Source organism: Eptatretus burgeri, chromosome 15 (assembly GCF_056783735.1).
Source record: "Eptatretus burgeri isolate ZD-2024b chromosome 15, Ebu_testis_v1, whole genome shotgun sequence".
Classification (NCBI taxonomy): Eukaryota; Metazoa; Chordata; class Myxini; order Myxiniformes; family Myxinidae; genus Eptatretus; species Eptatretus burgeri.
Genome location: NC_140975.1, coordinates 57,163,402 through 57,184,513, shown reverse-complemented (window position 1 = coordinate 57,184,513; position 21,112 = coordinate 57,163,402). Strand labels below are relative to the sequence as shown.

Genomic DNA, 21,112 nt, shown 5'->3' with positions numbered 1-21,112 from the left:
TGAGCGTTGAGGAAGGCTTTAACGGAAGTGTGACAACGCTTTTCTGCCTGGCAGCTCACTATTTACACCGTCATGGAAATGACTCATGGACTTGAGTTTCACTAGAGTTAAACAAAAGTTCACTGGGAGTTAAACTGCATCTTCGGTGACGCATTTCCTCTCCTGTCTCACGGAGTTTCGAACCACGTGTCTGTTCGTGACCCTTTCCTCCAGCAGCACTTTTCCTCTCTGCACCCGCAGTTGCATAGCATGTGCCGTGTCACAGCTCTATCAGACATGAATGCCTTTTTTTTACAGTATAGATGATGAGAATAGTCTACTGTCTACACAATGGAGATATCAGGTATGCCTCTGAACATTTCAATGGTTGTAGTATCGTTTTGAATCCGACTATGGCGGCCATTTTTGCCAACATAAAGAAACACCTCTCACTTGATCTGTTAGCTGAGTGACTCGGTGAGCGACTTGAAAAATGGTCGATATGGAACGGCTGGCTTGGCAAACGATAACAAGCCACTTGCTAATGGTACACACCCAGGTTTCGTTTGATGATGTCAACCTGGCCGTAGGGAACCCGGTCTCTCTGCACAACTACAAGCGCAACCATGTTTATTTATGACATCAGCATCGTCACGAAGAATCACTATTGCCTTCTGTAGCTATCACCAGTGTAACGAAGAGCTCCACCGTGACCTCATAAGCCTCTGAGAAGGTCTTTGTTTCAGAGAAAGAACCCGCCAGGGCACAACTCAAAGCAATGTGATCCCGGTGAAACGACTTCACCAATATCTCTCTTATTGAACTGCTTCCTCTTCCTTTCGATGGGTTTCTCACTCTGTGTGCTTCTCTATATGCTCCTTCTTTATCTCATTGCCTGAGCATGTGACCGCCATAAGCCGCATAATAGCCATAAGAGACTGCTTAGGCAGCACCAACGCTCTGCACAGGGTGTGGTCCCAATGGATAAGCCGCATACAGGAATGCCCTCTCGGGTCTAGACCCACCACTACCTCTCAAAAGCCAATTACTTGGTTGTCCTGGTGTCCAACGCCTTTACCATCTGGGCAAGCGTCCGCTTGCCTGGCCAAATCCTAGCAGGACAAATACTGCTGCTGCTCTTCATGGTGAGTCGTGTTACATGCCAGGGTCCGTTCTTATGATGATTATCAACCTAGTTCACATTTTCTACTCTTTACTCAACTAACATTGCAAGTACTGATCGATTCGATGACAGTGTGTATGTGTGTGTGTGTGTGTGTGTGTGTGTGTGTGTGTGTGTGTGTGTGTGTGTGTGTGTGTGTGTGTGTGTGTGTGTGTGTGTGTGTGTGTGTAGTTGAGTTTATCTTCTGAACCTTTGTGGATATGAATACTGGATTTCCACTCCGAAAACCTCACCTCTTCACCTTCTTCAATATGGTAATCCTTCCGTTGGTTTGGGCCCCCCACAAACATCACTTGCAGCTGTTCACTGTACCTGTGACGACAAACACAAAACACGTTATGTTGTTGTGAAAATCAAGAGCAACAAGTTGGACTATAAATAATTGATAGCAACAGGTTCGCGACATTGATGGTAAACCAACAGTTCCCAACATATTGTTACGGATATGATCTAGGATTCCAGGGGGTAAAATGGGGGATCGGATAGAATAGTTATTTCATTGTCCACGTTTGCAGAAGTGTGGTGTAATTCCCGTGAGCGATAAACTACATCGAGCAGCATCTGTTTCGAAAGATTGTGTTCATTGCTCCAGTGTCTGTGTCTAAGACTCTTAAGCGTTGCATTTTTCCCTCCCCCTCCCTATGTTCTTATGTCTTCCCCGTTGTTTATCCGTCCTTGCATGGAGTTTCTCTTTAGCTAACAGCCAACGAGTGTGGCCCACGAGCGCAACTGCGGGGTCAGTGCAATGGCACCGGACGTGCCAAGGACTTGCCTGTACAATGTACATGGATAGATCTATCAGGCTCAAAGCCATTGGACAGGCTGGTGAACAAACCCATAAATCAACATCTGTCTATTTCGTGGAATTTTCTTCACTTGAAAGCAAATGGGCACGCACCGTAAACCACCATCTGCCGGGCTGTGTTGACCAATGGGCGCCCGCCACAGACGGTCTGACGGGCCCTGTGGGATGTAATAAAAGTGCCCACACCATGCGCATTATAGTCCTTTGTGGTTCCTAGTGTTTCCTCTTTTTTACTTTTTTCCAACATGGCTTCTGTACCACATGACCTATGACGTCATTATTATTATTATTATTATTATTATTATTATTATTATTATTATTAAAATATTCTACATGAGAAGGCGCTCCAGCCGTTGAGGCTGTATTGTAAACGTGTGATTTGGCGAAAGTGTCAACACAAGTGCAATCCCAGGTTAGGCTTTTCCCATTCTTGTATGGGACGATGGTCAAGCCATCTGGACGGGTGTTTTCGCCAAGGTCTACACCAAGGGATTCCAGGACAGATGGTATCCCTGCCCCATAAAGGGCATGTTTGAGCACATTGTTAAAGGCCGAATGTCTAAAAAAATCGACCGGCACTGAAACGGCACGACAGACCATGGTGTCCAAGTGCATCCATCGTACTGCTACATCAACATTTATACCGCTCACAGACTGATGCTCCAACTCGTAGTGCAACCGCAACCCGTAAAGACCCGGGGTTACGCTGTGTTCCCAAAGAGTGAACAGGGAATACATGAAGCCGCATCCTGCTTTTCTTAGCGGCTGCAGCCAAAGGACCGGCTCTGTTCAACAAGCTGACAAAAGACATTCTTATCGCCTCAACGTCCCATGTGTTTTGGCAAAGCCAGGACAGGCCTTCGGGTTTGCAAACACCGATATGGGCTGAACTCCATGACAACACAGCCGCTGTCAACTCCCCCGTTTGCCCCAAACCACTTACGCAGGACAGAACGGCATCAACTAAGGGGTAGGACCACCAGCAATGAGGAGATGAAGCCAGGGAGAGCGATATCAAAAGCCATCCTGAAACCCAGACCTCCCTACTTAACTGGGAGCATAGCTTGCATCCAGGCAGAATCGTTGAAAGCAACATTAGAGATTTTACTAACGGCTTTGCAAATGGTGTGGTCGAAAGCTCCTAGCTGTGCACCATTCAGGTAGGAGGGAGATATACACAAGATATACAGGAGCTTAGGCTGGGTGAAACAGTTTTTGAGCAGCACAGATGCTTCGTGTGCGTCAATTTGCTCCATGCGGCCTGCCGTACGGATCAAGTCATCATGCTTCTTAATAACAGCTTTGGGCGAAGGCCTTGGGGAGATCAGAGCACCAAGAAGAGTACAGTCACTGATCAAAACAATCTTAATATCAGGGAGCACTGCCTTAAATATGCCCTCAGTAAGTGGACAGTCATCCAGTGATGCATGGTTGAGGATGGTCAACTCGCTCTTGCTACTTCATTTTTTTTCTTCAGAAAAAGATCACCATGTGGCTTTGATCATGAGATGGCACAAAGTATTGCCCATAGTGATCGGACGAACATCACCGTCCTGCTTAGTTAAAGCAAATACATCTGCACCGAAATAAACGGGACGCATGGCTCCGGAAACCTCTCCCCCACATAACCATGTAAATGAACAGGGTATTAAGAGAAGATAGTAAGTGGGCCCCCGCATCGGCAGATTCCTTTCCCAAAAAAGCCTGACGATGTCCCAGTCTGAGCCCATCAGGGCCCGCAGCCAACCCAGATGGAAAGAGGTTGACCACGATTCAGACAGAATGCTCAGAAAGAACCACTGGAGTGGCCAATTCACTGTCGCGCATGGCCGGTAGATTGACGTCAGAAGGGGCAGCCGGGTGTTTGGCTTTGAGGGCTTTGGTCGTTTTGGCTGATTGTGGGGCATTCCCCTCACGAGACGTCAACTCTGTGATGGCCCCCTTGATATCCATATCGGCATATTTTGCTTTCACCCTTCTGTTGATATGTTGATAGTTATCGGCTTTACGAAGCTTAATTGTGGAGTTGCCAGAAAAGACGATGCTCCCTGAAAAAGGACGACCATAATTCCTTATCTTTGTGCCAAGTTTGAACAAGATCAGTAAATGCATGTCTGAGAAATGGTTGAGGACATGTTCGACACCAGGTTTTTTTTAGAACTAACATGGGTGCCATTCAGCCATATTTGATCGCATCACAAAACAAAATGTTGTGCATATGTACACCATCATAGGTTGCCTTTGTGCCAAGTACGACTAAAATTGATCAATACATGTCTGAGATATGGTTGTGCACGCACGCACGGACACAAAAATCGAGACCAAATCCATAAGCCCCCGTTTCAGACAAAGTCAAATGGGGGCTAATATAATCAAACATAAGACCAAGATGGAACCCAAAGAAGTAAAGAGCAAAGATGGAGTCATCAGGAGGATGCTGGATAGGATTCGGGTTTCATCTGCTACCCCACAGCCCTCAAACCCATCCAGGATGGAATATCGTGGGATCCTCACTGCTTTTATTCTTGTTTGACCACCAATTTACTGGCCATTTTTTTCTTTTCAGTGGAATTACCTGCAACATGAGCATGGAGGGTAACACCCAGCCATAACAAAGCACAATCAGACCTGCCAGGACAAATCAGCATGGGCGGCGTGTCAGGACAGAAGAAGAAAGTGAGGCTGTCTGAGCAGCGGCTGGGAAGCATGTGCAGCAGTACCATGCATGCCTCAGGGAGACACAACAAGAGGCAAGAAGAACTGAAGACAGACAAAGGTATCAGCAGTGCTGAGCGGGAATGACCCAAGAACAGCTCGATGCCATGAGAACGGAAAACAGAGAAGGAACAGCACTGATGGGTGGGAATGAGCCAAGAACAGCTTCAGGACAGTCAAGCTTAATAGAGAGGGTGCCAATGTCAGAGATGGATGTATTGTTAGTTGGTGATGGATACAGCATACAAGACAGGTGACTGTGAAGGGTGGGGAGGTTATTTGAATGCTTGGAGTGGGGATAGGATTGAGGGTTGAGAGGGGGTAGGTTAGGACTTGTGGTTTGTGAGAGGAATGGGGGGGGGGGAGTTGAGGGCTTGAATTCACAACGTGCATTCTGTGGAATTTCCACGGGTCTCTGCTACTCCCATAATAACACAATTTTGACAGCATAATTACCTCTGCCACCGAAGGTGAAGGAGGTTATGTTTTCACCCCTTTCTGTCTTTGTTTGTTTGTGTGTGTGTGTGTGTGCGTGTGTGTGTGTGTGTGTGCAGGATATCTTAAAAAAGTTGTGGACGGATCCGGATGAAATTGTGTGGACAGGTTGGGTGTGCGACAAGGACGAACTGATTCAATTTTGGTGAAGATCCAGATCCGGATCCGACTACTCATTCGTGTCTACACCGACTACCGGATCCGACTACAGAAGTTTTAAAGTGATTCTTCACTATTGAGAGATAAGGCCAAACTTCACCCCTCACACTTCCGACCAATGAATAAAAGCACAAACAGCAAACTTTGTAAGTTATGCAAATATCAGGTCAGGAAAACTCAAACTATAGAAATTAAACTACACAGTAGCTTTGTGATGCCGAGAACCTCTTCCTAACCCCCTCATTTGTATATCTTTCTTTCCCCCTTCCTTGTACTCTGTAGCCCCTACCAACACAGTAAATTCGTTTGGGGAAGTTCTCACAAGAGGATCGAGTGAAACTGAAAACGACGGCTTGGACAGCATTTGTTGGAGTACCACGATGGTAGTGTTCACATGGAGACCGCCACTTTGTTAAGCGGTGCCGAGCGCTCCGTTCCGTTGGGGTGCTTGCTTGAGTGCTTTGAATAAAGCAAGCCGCTTGGTAACAGAACACACCCCAGATCTCACCTTTCCACTGCATGAACGTGATTAGGATCCGAATAGAGTTATTGTTACAAATTTGGAAGCTTACTGCACACAACAGTCAGGGTCCTTATAGAACAGTTATATTGGTAAGTGAGTGTTTCTAGTTAGGGCCTCCTACCTGTGTCTAATGGGAATTACATACATGCGCTGCGAACTTATTTTGATAGTTCGGGTTTTCTTTTACATTTTTACACCCCGTATCACAACAACAACAACACCTTCGCTCCATCCTGACGCCATAATGCTCGCGGCATTCTTTGTGCGCTCGCCAGCAAGCGCGCGCATGGGCGGAGCCTAACATAGGCATGGCGTCCCTCTAAGCCAATCGGCAGGGAGCGGACGTCTCACCCGCCTCGTTTCCGACTCAGCACCATCGCCATTAGGCACGTGGCCAGAGGAGAGCGGAGCCACAAACGCCTCTGCTCGGGACTCCGCCCAGAGGGGTGGGAGTTGCCCTGCCTACCGTGGGCCTGTCCAATGGAGGACGGCCAGGGAATCGCGCAATGGGTCTGACCAATCGGGAGGCGAGTGGTCGGGAGAAGCCCCTCCCTCCTGAAAAAGAAGTGTGGTGGTTGTCGGGAGGAGTGGGAGGAGGTTTGTGACCCGTCGGCTCTCATCTCGCTGGCGCTGATCTTGTCTCATCTCGCTGGCGCTGATCTTGTCTCATCTCGAGGCTGGTTTGGTCGCATCTCGACGCGGCTGGTCTCATCCTGGTTCGCTCGTCTCGGCCAAACCACACGAGGCGGGAAGGTCCATTTCCTTTTGGGTATTTGTGTGTGCATGTGTGTGTCTGTGTGTGGGCCTGTCTTGTTTAAGTAGCAACTGGTTAAGTGCTTTTGCTGTACATTATTTGCATTCTTTATAGTCGGTTTAACTCTGCCCTTTATGTGTTCCTTCCACGATTATTGTAAATAAATATCCCTATTGTTAAATGTTTCAGCTCGTCTTTGTCCTTTCCTTCATTGGTTTAGCACGGTGCGTGTTGTGTGATTAAAAAGGCCGTTGCTGCTGTAGATATAGATTTGGACTGACGGGACTTTGGTAACCATCCGTTCGGTTTACGCACGGGTCGAGCACGGTAACGACTCGTCCCGTTCAAGCTCCGTCGAGGGTGTGAATACTCGGTAGCTCGCCACGTGGACCTCTTGGTATTTTGAAGTTTGGCAAATATCCCTGTGCCCACGCGGTTGATTTATTGACGATTCACGGTCCTGTAAGGGACCCGTACCTTCGGAGTTATCCAAGGGTAACGATCTGAATTCCGGGTGTTTGGTGGAGCCGGCTCGACTGCTCCACCTAGAGGTCGTGCTCGCCACCGATACCTGGCCCACAACATTATGTGTTCCAGATATGTAATGCCGGTTGAACCATAAGCACCCTGACTCTGCAAATTGGTTTTTAAATGAGTTAAAGAAAACGGGTCAAGCTATCTATATAAAGTCAACCCCGGAACTTGTCATCTCCTGCCGAAGTGTTTCAGTGCGTGGCATATATAGAGCCTCGCGGCTCTGAAAATGTCATTTCAACTAAGAAGAAGAAGAAGAAGAAGAAGAAGAAGAAGAAGAAGAAGAAGAAGAAGAAGAAGAAGAAGAAGAAGAAGAAGAAGAAGAAGAAGAAGAAGAAGAAGAAGAAGAAGAAGAAGAAGAAGAAGAAGAAGAAGAAGAAGAAGAAGAAGAAGAAGAAGAAGAAGAAGAAGAAGAAGAAGAAGAAGAAGAAGAAGAAGAAGAAGAAGAAGAAGAAGAAGAAGAAGAAGAAGAAGAAGAAGAAGAAGAAGAAGAAGAAGAAGAAGAAGAAGAAGAAGAAGAAGAAGAAGAAGAAGAAGAAGAAGAAGAAGAAGAAGAAGAAGAAGAAGAAGAAGAAGAAGAAGAAGAAGAAGAAGAAGAAGAAGAAGAAGAAGAAGAAGAAGAAGAAGAAGAAGAAGAAGAAGAAGAAGAAGAAGAAGAAGAAGAAGAAGAAGAAGAAGAAGAAGAAGAAGAAGAAGAAGAAGAAGAAGAAGAAGAAGAAGAAGAAGAAGAAGAAGAAGAAGAAGAAGAAGAAGAAGAAGAAGAAGAAGAAGAAGAAGAAGAAGAAGAAGAAGAAGAAGAAGAAGAAGAAGAAGAAGAAGAAGAAGAAGAAGAAGAAGAAGAAGAAGAAGAAGAAGAAGAAGAAGAAGAAGAAGAAGAAGAAGAAGAAGAAGAAGAAGAAGAAGAAGAAGAAGAAGAAGAAGAAGAAGAAGAAGAAGAAGAAGAAGTGGTACAATCATTGGTGTTTCTCGCATATCCATTAAATTTCGGCAGGTTGCGCAGAGATCGCTCACTTTTTACATATGGGATCCACTCTTGCACTACTCCCAATTCTATTTTCACAAAACACACACACACACATACACACACACACACACACACACACACACACACACACACACACACACACACACACACATCTTTTTTCCACCATCATTCCCCTTCCTCCTCAAATCGCCATTCGCTCCCTGATCAGCCACACAGACTTCCTCACATGAGCCTGTTGCAAACCGGCGGCAGGAAGAAGCGCTCGTTGTCTGTGAGCCAACGCTCAAGGTTGATCTTGCGGAAGGTCATCGTGGTACTAGCTCCTTGTGGCAGGACGTGAATACACTTGTATGCCATGCACTCCCACCAAGCAACTACACACTTCTTTCTGAATTTATAAAACCTTCCCCTCGATTCCAGAAACCCCTCCCAACTTGCCTATTCAGCAGTCTTTGAGGTTGTTCATACTCACATGTCCCGGAATGAACTCTCTGCATTGCTGCAGACCTCGCTTGGGCTCACTGTACCGAGTCGAAACTCAAAAAGAGTCGACACCTGTTGGTAGGACCTGCGCCAAATGTGCATGCAGCGTGGTCGTGCACTTGTATCCTTGGAGACGACATGCCACAGTAATGATGCAACCAGCAGAACTAATTCGTGCTCAGTTTTGGGGGGGGGAGCTGATGATGGGTTTGCAGGGAAGGAAATATCACACATTAGGAATGAAGACGCCATGAGATGGTGCAGGTGTGGCTGCCACCTTAAAATGCGTGAGGATTCAATCGCAGCGCAGGATTGCGCTGAAACAGGGAGATGATTCCATCGCTGGAAAAAGGGGGTTAGGTGGGATGAAGGATTAGATGTCAACAGAATTAAATACAGGAATTGTGCACAGGTATCAGCATAGTCTCTTGCAAAGAACACCCAAAAATAATGGCACACAGATAAAAGGCCATTTGGCTCATCATATTCATGATGCAACGACATAACACAAACGTCTTGTGCAATGCAAGTTAGGTCAGACAGTAAAACAAACAGATAAAAACAATGGACTTTCAAACAAACTTCCAACTGTGCAAACATCGGTCCCAGCAAAGCACATAATGGTGAAGATTGAAGAGAAAGCTAAAAAGTGAGGTGTGTTGCTCGAGTCAGGTATCATGTGGGCATAAAATTGTGGGATTATGAACGTTTTCTGGCAATTAAAGAGGACATCAAATTTAAAAGTTGCTATATATATATATATATATATATATTTACATATATATATATATATATATATATATATATATATATATATATATATATATATATATATATATATATATATATTTACATATATATCCTTTAAACATGCTCGAAGGTCTGAATTTGCATGTACATGAGGGCTTTGGTGGACTTGACACTTACCTTCGAGCTCTCTCGTGTGGGTTTGATTCCCACCTAACTGTTCTGACTGTTTATAGTCAGATCGGTGCTTTTCAGGCAGGGCATAGACCCTCACTTAGATAGACATTAAGCCAGGTCTGTTCGCATTACTTGGTGGACGTTAAGGACCTTACAGTGTCGTTCACCACGAGTCAGCGAGTTATTATCGGCAGTCTGAACATATTACAAATTCCTGCCGAAATAGGCTCCATAGGCATGGCCAGTCGGTTCGTGAAAGACTTGAGCTGAAAAACACTCCTGGTCTGACCCCGCAAGAATATGGAAGGAATTGGGGTCATTTAAAGAAGACGTAGTAGTAGTAGTAGTAGTAGTAGTAGTAGTAGTAGTAGTAGTAGTAGTAGTAGTAGTAGTAGTAGTAGTAGTAGTAGTTGTAGTAGTAGTAGATGATGAGGGTTTTAGCAGAATTTTGTGATTAAAACTGCAACGACAATCTGTAGAGCGCATATCTCCGCCAGGCTGAACAGTTCACATTTTGTATCCTACTGATAGGCTGGACCCAGATCCAAGACCTGAATCAAAATCGAAACTGGTTGTTCTTGTCACCAAACCAAAACGTCCACCTAGTTTCACACGAACCCGTCCACAACTTTTTGAGATATTGTCCTATATATCATTTTTGGCCCAGTCTCTCAATGGTGAAGAATCACTTGTGAAATTTAAAAACTCTCGTATCAGAATCGGGAATTCGGATCTTCACTAAAATCAAATTCTTTCGTCCTTGTCATGCACCAAACTCATCGACCAAATTTCGTCCAAATCCGTCCACAACTTTTGAAATATCGTTCAATATATCGTTTTTGGTCCCATCTCTCAATGGTGAAGAATCACTTTAAAAAATTTAAATTCTCGCGTCTGGAGCTTCAACAAAATTTAATCAATTCATCATTGTCACAGACCCAACCTGTCCTCCAAATTTCGTCTGGACCCGTCCACAACTTTTTGAGATATCCTGCTCACAGACAGACAAACAGACAGACAGACAGACAGGGGTGAAAAGACAACCGATATAAAACACAATGTGTGTTTGTGTATTTGTTTGGCTCCCTTCATAAGGACGGTTTAGGAAGGGTTTTAAAGGCCAATCTTTTAGCACGACTATGTGTTAACTACGGTCTATGTTTCAATATTTTTTTAAAAACTCGAAAAACATTTTTCATAAATAAGTAATTACATCTTCGATTGGAAATGTAGACGGTGACTTGCAACTAGGCATCAAGGGCAGTGTACAGAAAGTTAAGAAAAACAACAAACAAACAATAAATACAAGACAAAGGGAGGTGAAATTTGCTGCACATGATGTGTAACATGTGCAGAGTAAATCTAGTGTTCATTTATGTCCGGAGGATATCGAATAAATAAAGAAGATATAATCACACCTGACGCTAGGCCGAGGTTTCAGACTTTGGCATGCTCACGAGACTGTATGGTACTGTTGAAACAAAACGTCGCAGAAGATAAAGCAAATAGAGTCACATTTGTACATGTAGTGTTTTAAAATAACACTTCTTGCAACAAAAAAATCATTTCTTTCAGTCTGAATATTTCGAATAAAATAATTCCAACCCGTCATTGTTGACGGGCTTTTATACTACTAACCTCATCAAACATAACCATAAAGCACAAGGTAACCAGAGAGTTGGTGTCAAAGCCACCCAATGCTCGCCTGTTTATACGTTTATCGTTGATAAAAGACGAGTCTAATAATATTTTTTATAAAGCATTGCAGTGAAGTCTGAACCAAATAATCTTAAAGCAATATATGTATATTGTAATCAGTAAAAAATAGTGTGGTAGATAAAAACATTAGAAAGCAAAAAAACTTTAACGTTTATGTGCTACAAAAAAAGCTAAATTCAAAACAGGTCAAAAATTTGAAATTATTTTTTTAATTTCAACTTCACTACATCAATAATATACCCCAAAGGAGCCTCCATGCCAAATATCAGCATCCTAGTACACATATTAAATGAACGGCAAGCTTCTAAATAACTTGCACCAAAAACTTTAACATTTTCATGCTCACGCTGATGCTGACGCTCACGTTCACGCCGGGGGGATCGCTACAGCTCTCTGTTCTTCGAACAGGCGAGCTAATAACTGAGAATAAGTAAGTCGATTTTCAAATGGTTAAAGTTATGAAACCGTTTATTTCATATCCTAAATATGAAAACAAAAAATACTTGATTAATGAGCAAGTGCAACTTTGATGAACTTTCAGTCATCAAAGCAAATGCTGGGTCAGGATTCAAACCCAGGCTAGAAAACCCAGGCAAGACACCTCCAGGCTATCTTGACAGGCCTCACCATATGAACAGTTTCCTGTGCTAATCACTGGCTTTTCAACTACTAAAGCAACTAGTCTAATAATATTTTTTATAAAGCATTGCAGTGAAGTCTGATCCAAATAATTTTATAGCAATATATGTATTTGTATATTGTAATCAGTAAAAAATAGTGTGGAAGATAAAAACATTAGAAAGGAAATAACTTGCACCAAAAACTTTAACATTTTCACGCTCATGCTGACGCTCATGCCGGGGGAAATCGCTATAGCTCTCTGTTCTTCGAACAGGCGAGTTAAAAACGATATTTGTGGAATAAATAAGCATTGCTTCAATAATAATGTCCATTGAAGGTGATGGAAAAATAATGCACAGAACGTATGTGCTGTAAACAAAGCTGGAATGTGATACAATACAGTAGAACAGCACTCGGTAAGTGCGCACACCTCTGCCAGGCTGAACAGTTTTACGTTTTATATCCCACTGATCGGCTGGATCTGGATCCAGACATGAACCAAAAATCTAATTGGATTGTTCTTGTCACCTACCCAATGCATCCACCAATTGTTGACCGGATCCGTCCACAGCGCTTGAAATGTCATGCTATATGTCGTTTTTGGCCCAATCTCTCAATGATTACGAATCACTTAGAAAATCCTTGGATCCGGATATTCACCAAAATCAAATCAATTTGTTTTATTATTGAGGACAAAGTTCTATTATTGAGTGGCAAATAACTTGGGCAGTTTGGCATTCCTACTCTAACTAGGAATGAAGTTTTAACACTTTCCAGAGAAGTCTTGAGGGAGACCAGCTGAAACACTTTCCAAATTTGTGGAAGACGATGAGCCTCAATTTATACCCGATCAGAGCTACAACATCCATATATTACTAAAACTCTCATCTTGTATGCATGTTTGTATGTATGTATGTATGTATGTATGTATGTATGTATGTATGTATGTTCCTGAAATACAGCCAAAACGCTACACGATGGCACAAAAATTTTATGCCCACCTTACTCATCATTCTCCTGCGGTGTGCAGTATCAAGTTTCAATAAAATCGGGCAACGAAAAAAAATATTTAAAAAATCAATTCCCGATTCAGTCAAGTTCACTTTGGGAGAACTTGATCAATGCAAACAACCTCAGCGGTATAGTTTGCTGGAGCTATCTTTTTTTTTTTTTGAAATGTTTTTTTTAATCAACCGCTGTCACAACGGGAACCCAACGGGTTCACGGGTCATCTCGTATCAACTAATTTTGGAGAAGATTACCAGCAAAGTCGGTGGAATTGTCTTTTTGGATGCTTCAGGGGGAACAGGAAAAACTTTGGTACTGAACCTTCTCTTGGCTAAAGAAGGGCAGCAACAAAAGATTGTTCTTGCGATTGCATCACATCTGGCTTTGCGGCATCTTTACTTGATGGTGGATGGACAGCTCACTCTGCCTTCAACCTTCCACTAAATCTTACAAAATGGAAAGCCCACTGTGAAATATATAAAGGACACTGGACCCATCAAGATTTTACAAGACTGTCAGCTCATAGTGTGGGATGAATGTACCATGTCCCACAAATTGGCTTTTGAAGCTCTGGATCACACAAAGAAAGACATTTGTGGCAATAATAAGTTATCTGCTGGAGCTCTTATCAGGCGGATTTTGGGCAAACGTTGCTCATTATTCTGAGAGGCACCCCTGCTGATGAGCTGAGTTGAGGCTGAAAAGCATCCAATGTGTGACACAATGTTGAAAAATTTCGCCTGAAAACAAACCTGCAAGCCCACCTTCCAGGAGATCACATAGTGGAGGAAGTTTCTGCTCTCCATATCCAGATTGGCAAGAGAAAAATTCCAGTTGATCCTGCAGATGGCAAGATATCAATCCCAGTTGGATGTGGCAATGTTGTACAATCTGTTGAAGAGCTGAAAGACAGTGTATCCAAACATTGCCCAACATTATACTAATACCAAATGGCTATGTAAATGTGCAATACTTGCCTGAGTGAATGAAACTGTGAATGTCATAAATTCCCAGCTGCTCCAGAAAATACCAGGTGATTCAAGGATTTCCAAATCTGGTGATGCAGTACTAGAAACAGACCAAGATGTGCGATACTACTGAATTGCTCAACTCATTAAAACCTCCTGGAATGCCACTTCACAACTTGGTACTCAAAATTGGGTCTCCTATCATGTTGCTGAGGAATTTGGATGCTCCAAAGCTTTGTAATGGAATAAGACTAAGTGTGAAACGATTGATGCCACAATGTGATTTAAGCAACCATAATCACTGGATATGCCAAAGAAGAAGATGCCTTTGTACCAAGAATCCCCGTCATCCCAACTGATCTGTCATTTGAATTCAAGGGACTTCAGTTTCCAATTCGACTCAGTTTTGCCATGTCAATCAACTAAACCCAAGGCCAATCGCTGAAAGTTGTGGACTTACATCTGTCTTTTCCATGTTTTTCACATGGGTAACTATATGTGTGCCGCTCTGGAGATGGAACACCAAACAATTTACTTGTTGTGGCCCTTGATGGAAAAACATTCAATATTATCTATGCCAAAAGCATTCCAATAATATGTTAAATATTGTTGATATTTCTGTTCAATATTGTCCAGCTTGATAAATAAAATGTTCGTCTCGAAATGTGTGCTTAATTGTGGTTGTTCAATAGATGTACATTAGATCCTGGGTAACGCCGGGTACCTTTGTGGAAGGAGGGAGGAAGGGGAGGGAGGAGGAAAGGGGAGGGAAGAGGCAGGGGGAGGGGAAGGGGAGAGAGGAGGAAGGGGGAAGGGAAGGGGAGGGAGGAGGAATGGGGAGGGGAAGGGAAGGGAGGAGGAAGGCGGGGAGGAGTAAAAGGGAGGGCGGAGGGGAGGGAGGAGGCAGGGTGAGGGAAAGGGGAGGGAGGAGGGATCCGGTAATGCTGGGTACCTTGATGGAGGGAGGGAAAGGGGTGGGGTGGGGAGGGAGTCCGGAGGGAGGAGGTGCGGTGGGAAGAGACGGGGAGGGGAAGGGGAGGGAGGAGGAAGGAGGGGAGGAGGTAAGGGGAGGGAGGAGGCGGGGGAGGGAGGAGGCGGGGGAGGGAGGAGGTAGGGGGAGGGGAAGGGGAGGGAGGAAGAAGGGGAGGGAAAAGGCAGGGGGAGGGGAAGGGGAGGGAGGAAGAAGGGGAGGGAGTAGGAATGGGAGGGAGGAGGCAGGGGGAGGGGAAGGGGAGGGAGGAGGAATCCGGCAACGCCAGGTACCTTTGCTAATACAGTACTTAATGTAATTCGAATGAATCCAGGAAAGAGATTTTAAAATCCCTGTTCGTGTTCCTCGTCATTGGCTCATGATGCAGGCAACACAGGTTCAAATCCCAGATTTAAAAAGTGTTTGTCCTGCGTGTCCTAATGTCCTTGCACAACTTGGTACATGACCTCCATGAGCCTTTGGTCACTGTAAAAATTAATATATTAATGTTTAATGCAGAAAACTCATTAACACCAATGAACATTAATGTAGTCACAGACAGAATCACTCTTCCCATCATGAAATGGAATCAACAAGACGTTTATGGAGGAATGCCACCCTCTGTGGGAAGCAAGGAGACGCTGATGTTTCACTCGTTAACCCTCGATTCCCGACAGGGTAGGACGAATAAAAACAATGCAGTGCAGGCAGGGGCGCTGTATGTCAGAGTACACCATACTTTGCACGGGGACTCAAAGCCGGCTATCCTGTCTGAATTTAGGTTGTGGACCTTCCAACGATGCCGCACCAAAACAGTGGGTTATTGCAATCAGGTACCCTGGTCAATTTCGATACTAGGAGGTGTTGAAGAGATTTAATTAAGTCATTAAATTAAAGGTAGCAATAGGGTTAGTACATAAAACATATGGTAAGTGAAAGCGAACAGATTAAGTTGCTTTGGTGTGGATAACGCGGAGGTAACTAGAGAGTTCATAGAACACGATACTCCGTGCAGTGTTACTTAAATTTTCATAAAACTAGTGCATGCCCGTAGGTGTGTGGCCGTACATGCAAAAGAAAAAAAAAAAAAAACTTTCAAACTGCGTGCCACAAACAACCACACAGGCCGTTCCTTCGCTCTCGCGTGGCCGTACATGCAAAAAAAAATATATTTCAAACCGCGTGCCAGAAACAAATACACAGGTCGTTCTTTCACTCTCATGTGGCCGTATGTGCAAAAAAAATATATATTTCAAACCGCGTGCCAGAAACAACCACACAGGCCGTTTCTTCGCTCTCATGTGGCCGTATGTGCAAAAAAATAAATATATTTCAAACCGCGTGCCAGAAACAACCACACAGGCCGTCCCTTCGCTCTCGCGTGGCCCATGCGTGGCCGTACGTGCAAAAAATATGCATATTTCAAACCGCATGCCAGAAACAAGAACCACACAGGCCGTTCATTCACTCTCGCGTGGCCCGTGCGTGGCCATACGTGCAAAAAAAAACAAAAACTTTCAAACAAACACACAGGCCGTTCCTTCGCTCTCGTAAACGAAGACTGGATTGGGGCATTGTGTTTAAGAAAATCGAGAAAGTACAGAAATCGAGAAAAAAAGAATACAGTAAGTCGATAAATCGAGAAAGAATACAGCACTCGTCACCATCTGGAAATCCGGAAGTTAAGTCGTCACTGTCCGGAAGTTCGCATATCACAGTTACGATTATTCGCAATTTAGTTTTAATGGCCAATTATTCAATTAGCGCCAACGTATTTTGCCTTTTCGCAATGTCGTCGCAAGGAAAAACACAAGAAGAGAAAAAAAAGCAAAAAAAAACGTACATGCAAAAAACAAAAACAAAAAAAAAATTCCATTTCCCCATCGTAACCGACACGGCCCATGACGTCATCGTCGGCCGGCTGCACACCGGCCTACGCAGCAACCGGTCTTATCATTGGTTTGGTAAATAAACGGCCATAACTTGGGAAACACTTGTCCGATTAATATCAAACATTGAAAAGGCACATCCTCGGGTCCCCAGCAATATACCTCGCAAGTTTCAATTCGATCGGACTGGGGTTGTCGAGAAAAGGCGGTCACAGACAGACAGACGCACGCACGCACGCACGCACGCACACGCACGCACGCACGCACGCACACACACACACACACACACACACACACACACACACACACACACACACACACACACACACACACACACAGACACACACACACACACACACACACACACACACACACACACACACACACACTGCTGAAATTATGGATAGATAATGGTTTTAACGATTGTAAAAAAAAAAATCTAACATTTTCGTGCTGTGTTGAAGTAGACCAGAAGCAGACACTCCAGCACCCTATACACCACCCCCCATTGAACCTTTATTTAAACTGAAGTGCTGAAAAACTGCAGGTTCTTGGAAGTATTATGACAGGCAATTTGTGCACCAGTCTTCAAGTATATAATTAAATCAAAAATAAAATAAAGATTTTAAAAGTTGTATCAATTAATTAATTATGTCCAAGCACTGGGGTGTGTTCAGTTAATAAGCAACTAGCTAGTGCTTGCCAAGCTAGCCGTCCCTTATCAACGTTTTGAAATTTGAGTGCTTGCTTGAGTGCTTAAGCCACTTGACGAGCGCTCTTCAAGAACCATGGTAACTGAACACACTCTTTCAAAACAGGTCCTTGGAAGTATTACGAAGGCGATTTGTGTTACACAGTGTTCAAATCTACAATTCAATTCAAATAAAGGTTTGAAGAGGTTTAAATGAGTATAAATTTAAAACCAGAGTTGGTGTCAAAGCCACCCAATGCTCGCCTGTTTATACATTTATCGTTTTTAAAAGACTAGTCTAATAATTAATATTTTTTTATAAAGCATTGCAGTGAAGTCTGATCCAAATAATTTTAAAGCAACATATGTATTTGTATATTGTAATCAGTAACAAGAGCGCAAGTGAAAACAATATATGCCCGAGGAAGAAGGTATATACAGAAATGTGCTACTACATGGAAAACAGAATCCTGGTTGCCATGGCAACCACTTTAGATGACGAACGTATGTCACGACACACCGTCTCCACAGGCTGTACCTATGTACCAAATATGAAATGTGAAAGTTGAAAACTTTGGGAGCTCGAGTGCAGACAGGAACGGACGGACAGACGACAGGTATCACATTATACGCCCTGATATATATATATATATATATATATATATATATATATATATATATATATATATATATATATATATATATATATATATATATATATATATATATATATATATATATATATATATATATATATATATAACCGGGCGTAGTGGCGTGCGCCTGTAATCCGGCTACTCGGAGGCTTGGGTTGGAGGATCGCTTGAGGACGGGGGCTCTGCACTGGGCAGGGTGTAGAGCAGCCCGGAATCATGGCGAAACCCAAATCCTGATCCCTGTGTCGTAAGAGGCGACCAGGGTTGCGTCAGGAAGGGCATCCGGCGTAAAACCTGTGCCAAATCAGTATGCGGATCATAACGGATGATCCGCTGTGGCGACCCCTAACGGGAGCAGCCGAAAGATGAACAACATATATATATATATATATATATATATATATATATATATATATATATATATATATATATATATATATCGGGCGTATAAAAAATAGTGAGGTAGATAAAAACATTAGAAAGGAAAAAATAACTTGCGCCAAAAACTTTAACATTTTCACGCTCATGCTCACACTGATGCTGATGCTCACGCCGGGGGTATCGCTATAGCTCTCTGTTCTTCGAACAGGCAAGCTAAAAACCGGTTTTATCGCCATTTTCTCCAGTGGCTATTCCATCGCCCTATCGAGAACGTTGCGTTTTCAGAGCATCCCAGTCCATGGATGGCACATGAGTGGAGGACATGATGGTCGCCGTGTCGATTAAAAAACACAACTGACAACCCCACTTCCGTGTCCAACACATAAAGGTGAGCTGCATCGCATCTGAAGTATACATATTACACTTTGTGCCTGTTGTTTGTGTCCTTTATAACATCCTTAAAACAGTAAGTTTCCTGTTTGGAATGATTTTCCATTGTCTTTGACTGTCATGCAGATAGAGTTTAAAATGTGATCTCACTCCTCTCTGTGGTGCCTGTTGTTTGTGTCCTTTATAACATCCTTAAAACAGTAAGTTTCCTGTTTGGAATGATTTTCCATTGTCTTTGACTGTCATGCAGACAGAGTTTAAAATGTGATCTCACTCCTCTCTGCGCATATGAGGTCGGGACAAGTTCTAAGCCAAGGTACGTGAAATTACAACATATTGCTACTGTTTTTGCGGCCGCTACCTTTGCAGAAATCCTATTCCATGCATTAATTACTCTCGGAGTGGAAGTCCCTGGCTAACTATGGATCTAACTGTCCTCTCCTTTACTCTGAAACTGTGGGCCCTGTTCCTGACGGTGCACACTCTGCTGAAAAAAAAACTCGTCTGCACTTATTTTGTCGAAATCCTTTATTAGCTTAAACATATAAATCAAATCCCCTCGTAATGGCCTCCTTTCTAATGTCAAAAGTCCTGTTTCCTTCAGCCGCTCCTCATAGCTGAGTCGAGCTAGGCCCAGGATCAATAGAGTTGCTCCACTCTCTATGGCAGCTATGTTCTTCCTCAGACCAAAACTGTACACAATATTCCAGGTGAGTTATCGTTAAATTGCTTTACACTGTCAACACTACCTCTTTTATAAGGCTGGTGTTGGCTTAGCAGTTGGCTTGGCTGGCTTGGGCTCTCAGGGTCCTGAGTTTGAGCCGTTGTTTTTCTGTTGAATTAACACCAGGTGTGGTTGGCTCAGCCTGTCATTCTTCCAAAGTCGTCAAATTTAGTACCATTGTACTGGCAACAGGGGCATTGCAACAGTGGCACAGCTGTTCCCTCAGCCAATGATGTTAACCACAGCCTTGTGCTGCATATGGAGGAGGAAGAGGACTTCCTCTTTTGATTTATCCTATGAATACAAGCTAAAACCCTATTTGCTTTAACTATAGATGCCTGGCACCGTGCTATCTGCTTCCTCCATATCTACAGTATTTCCACCCCCCCAGATCCTTCTCCTGTGTGACACGCTCAAAGATTGCCCCTTGCATAATGTAATCTCCATTTTAATTGTTCATACCCATCCCCAGCACCTCACATTGCTTTATGTTAAACCTCATCCACCAATCTTTTGCCCATTCTTTTAAAGTATCTATACCTCCCTGAATCTCATCACCCCCCCCCCCCCAAACCTCTCTTATCCACCTTACCAGCTCACTTGGAGTCATCTGCAAATGTCATACATGGTAATAAACACTTGTTGTCATTGCTCTTTTGGATAAATCTGTATTTTTTTTATGCATTCCTGGTTTCATGTATCATCCATGAGGTTCTCCAGCCTCTGGTCATATCTTATCCATCAAACATATTGCATGTGCTTAACAGCACAAACACAACATGGCAAAGTTCAGTGTTTTATTTTTTCAGTGAGCTTGAATTTACTGTATATGATGGAGCTTGAATGGTAGAGAGATCATCATGGAGTTCAAGTCCAAATAGGGCATTTCTCTGAATGGTTTATTTTGTAATCCCTGACTTTAATGACATTGGTGAGACAGAAACGCTCATACTGGCTGCCAGCTCGGCTCACATATGGTTATCACAATGGAACAGTATGGCACATAATGCTGAAGAGTTATGAGTCATACCTCTGAGCTCGTCCATTTTGACGAAATACTGTGCTGGTTGTAGGAATACAATAATATGAAGACATTGAGTTTTTAGATCTTTTCAACACGGGTCAGAACACATGTCGGAGACAGGAAGGTGTTTTGCCATGAAAAGCTATTGTCTTAAACCTCCAGGCCATGACCTCTCCTTGGTTGACCATCGAGTAAAGTTGGCCTCCAAAGCCAGCAGCAGAATGGGGGTCCTTCAAAAAAAAATCCAGGTCTTCCCTTAAAAAATCAGAACTACTCACAGCCTACAAAAGTCCTTTGGCTGTAGTTCAATGGAGTAGTAGTAGTACTACTACTACGACTGTATTTTCATGCAAATAACTCACCCACTTGTATACCCCACACCTGGTATGGGGAAAAAGGTGCTCCAAGAAAATTTCAGGTATGTAAAACCCACAAGCCAGCTTTCCTCTCCACATGAATAGAAGATATGCGATCTCCATATCTCCAGCAGCCAACATGGTTTTGTTATCAAGGGCCAAGGAACGGCTCTTTT

General features: G+C 43.5%; 2 protein-coding genes across 4 annotated transcripts in view; both read right to left on the bottom strand.

Moving 5' to 3' along the window:
- HAAO (3-hydroxyanthranilate 3,4-dioxygenase) overlaps positions 1 to 8,936 on the bottom strand; it is a 97,793-nt gene extending 88,857 nt beyond the window's left edge. For 2 of the 3 annotated variants that reach the window (XM_085856131.1, XM_085856133.1), the window contains exons 1-2: positions 8,359 to 8,523; positions 1,396 to 1,474 (exon numbers count right to left, since the gene is read on the bottom strand). In XM_085856131.1, coding sequence (XP_085712257.1) covers positions 1,396 to 1,474; positions 8,359 to 8,489 — 210 coding nt within the window. In that variant the 5' untranslated portion in view covers positions 8,490 to 8,523. Of the gene's footprint in view, positions 1 to 1,395; positions 1,475 to 8,358; positions 8,524 to 8,604 lie in introns of those variants that run through there. The other variant, XM_085856130.1, reaches the window with a different exon arrangement.
- LOC147012245 (uncharacterized) overlaps positions 8,823 to 21,112 on the bottom strand; it is a 230,076-nt gene continuing 217,786 nt past the window's right edge. Inside the window, exons 7-9 of the mRNA XM_085856135.1 lie at positions 13,640 to 13,727; positions 10,958 to 11,010; positions 8,823 to 8,957 (exon numbers count right to left, since the gene is read on the bottom strand). Of these exons, the coding sequence (XP_085712261.1) occupies positions 10,993 to 11,010; positions 13,640 to 13,727 (106 nt within the window). The 3' untranslated portion in view covers positions 8,823 to 8,957; positions 10,958 to 10,992. The remainder of the gene's footprint in view (positions 8,958 to 10,957; positions 11,011 to 13,639; positions 13,728 to 21,112) is intronic.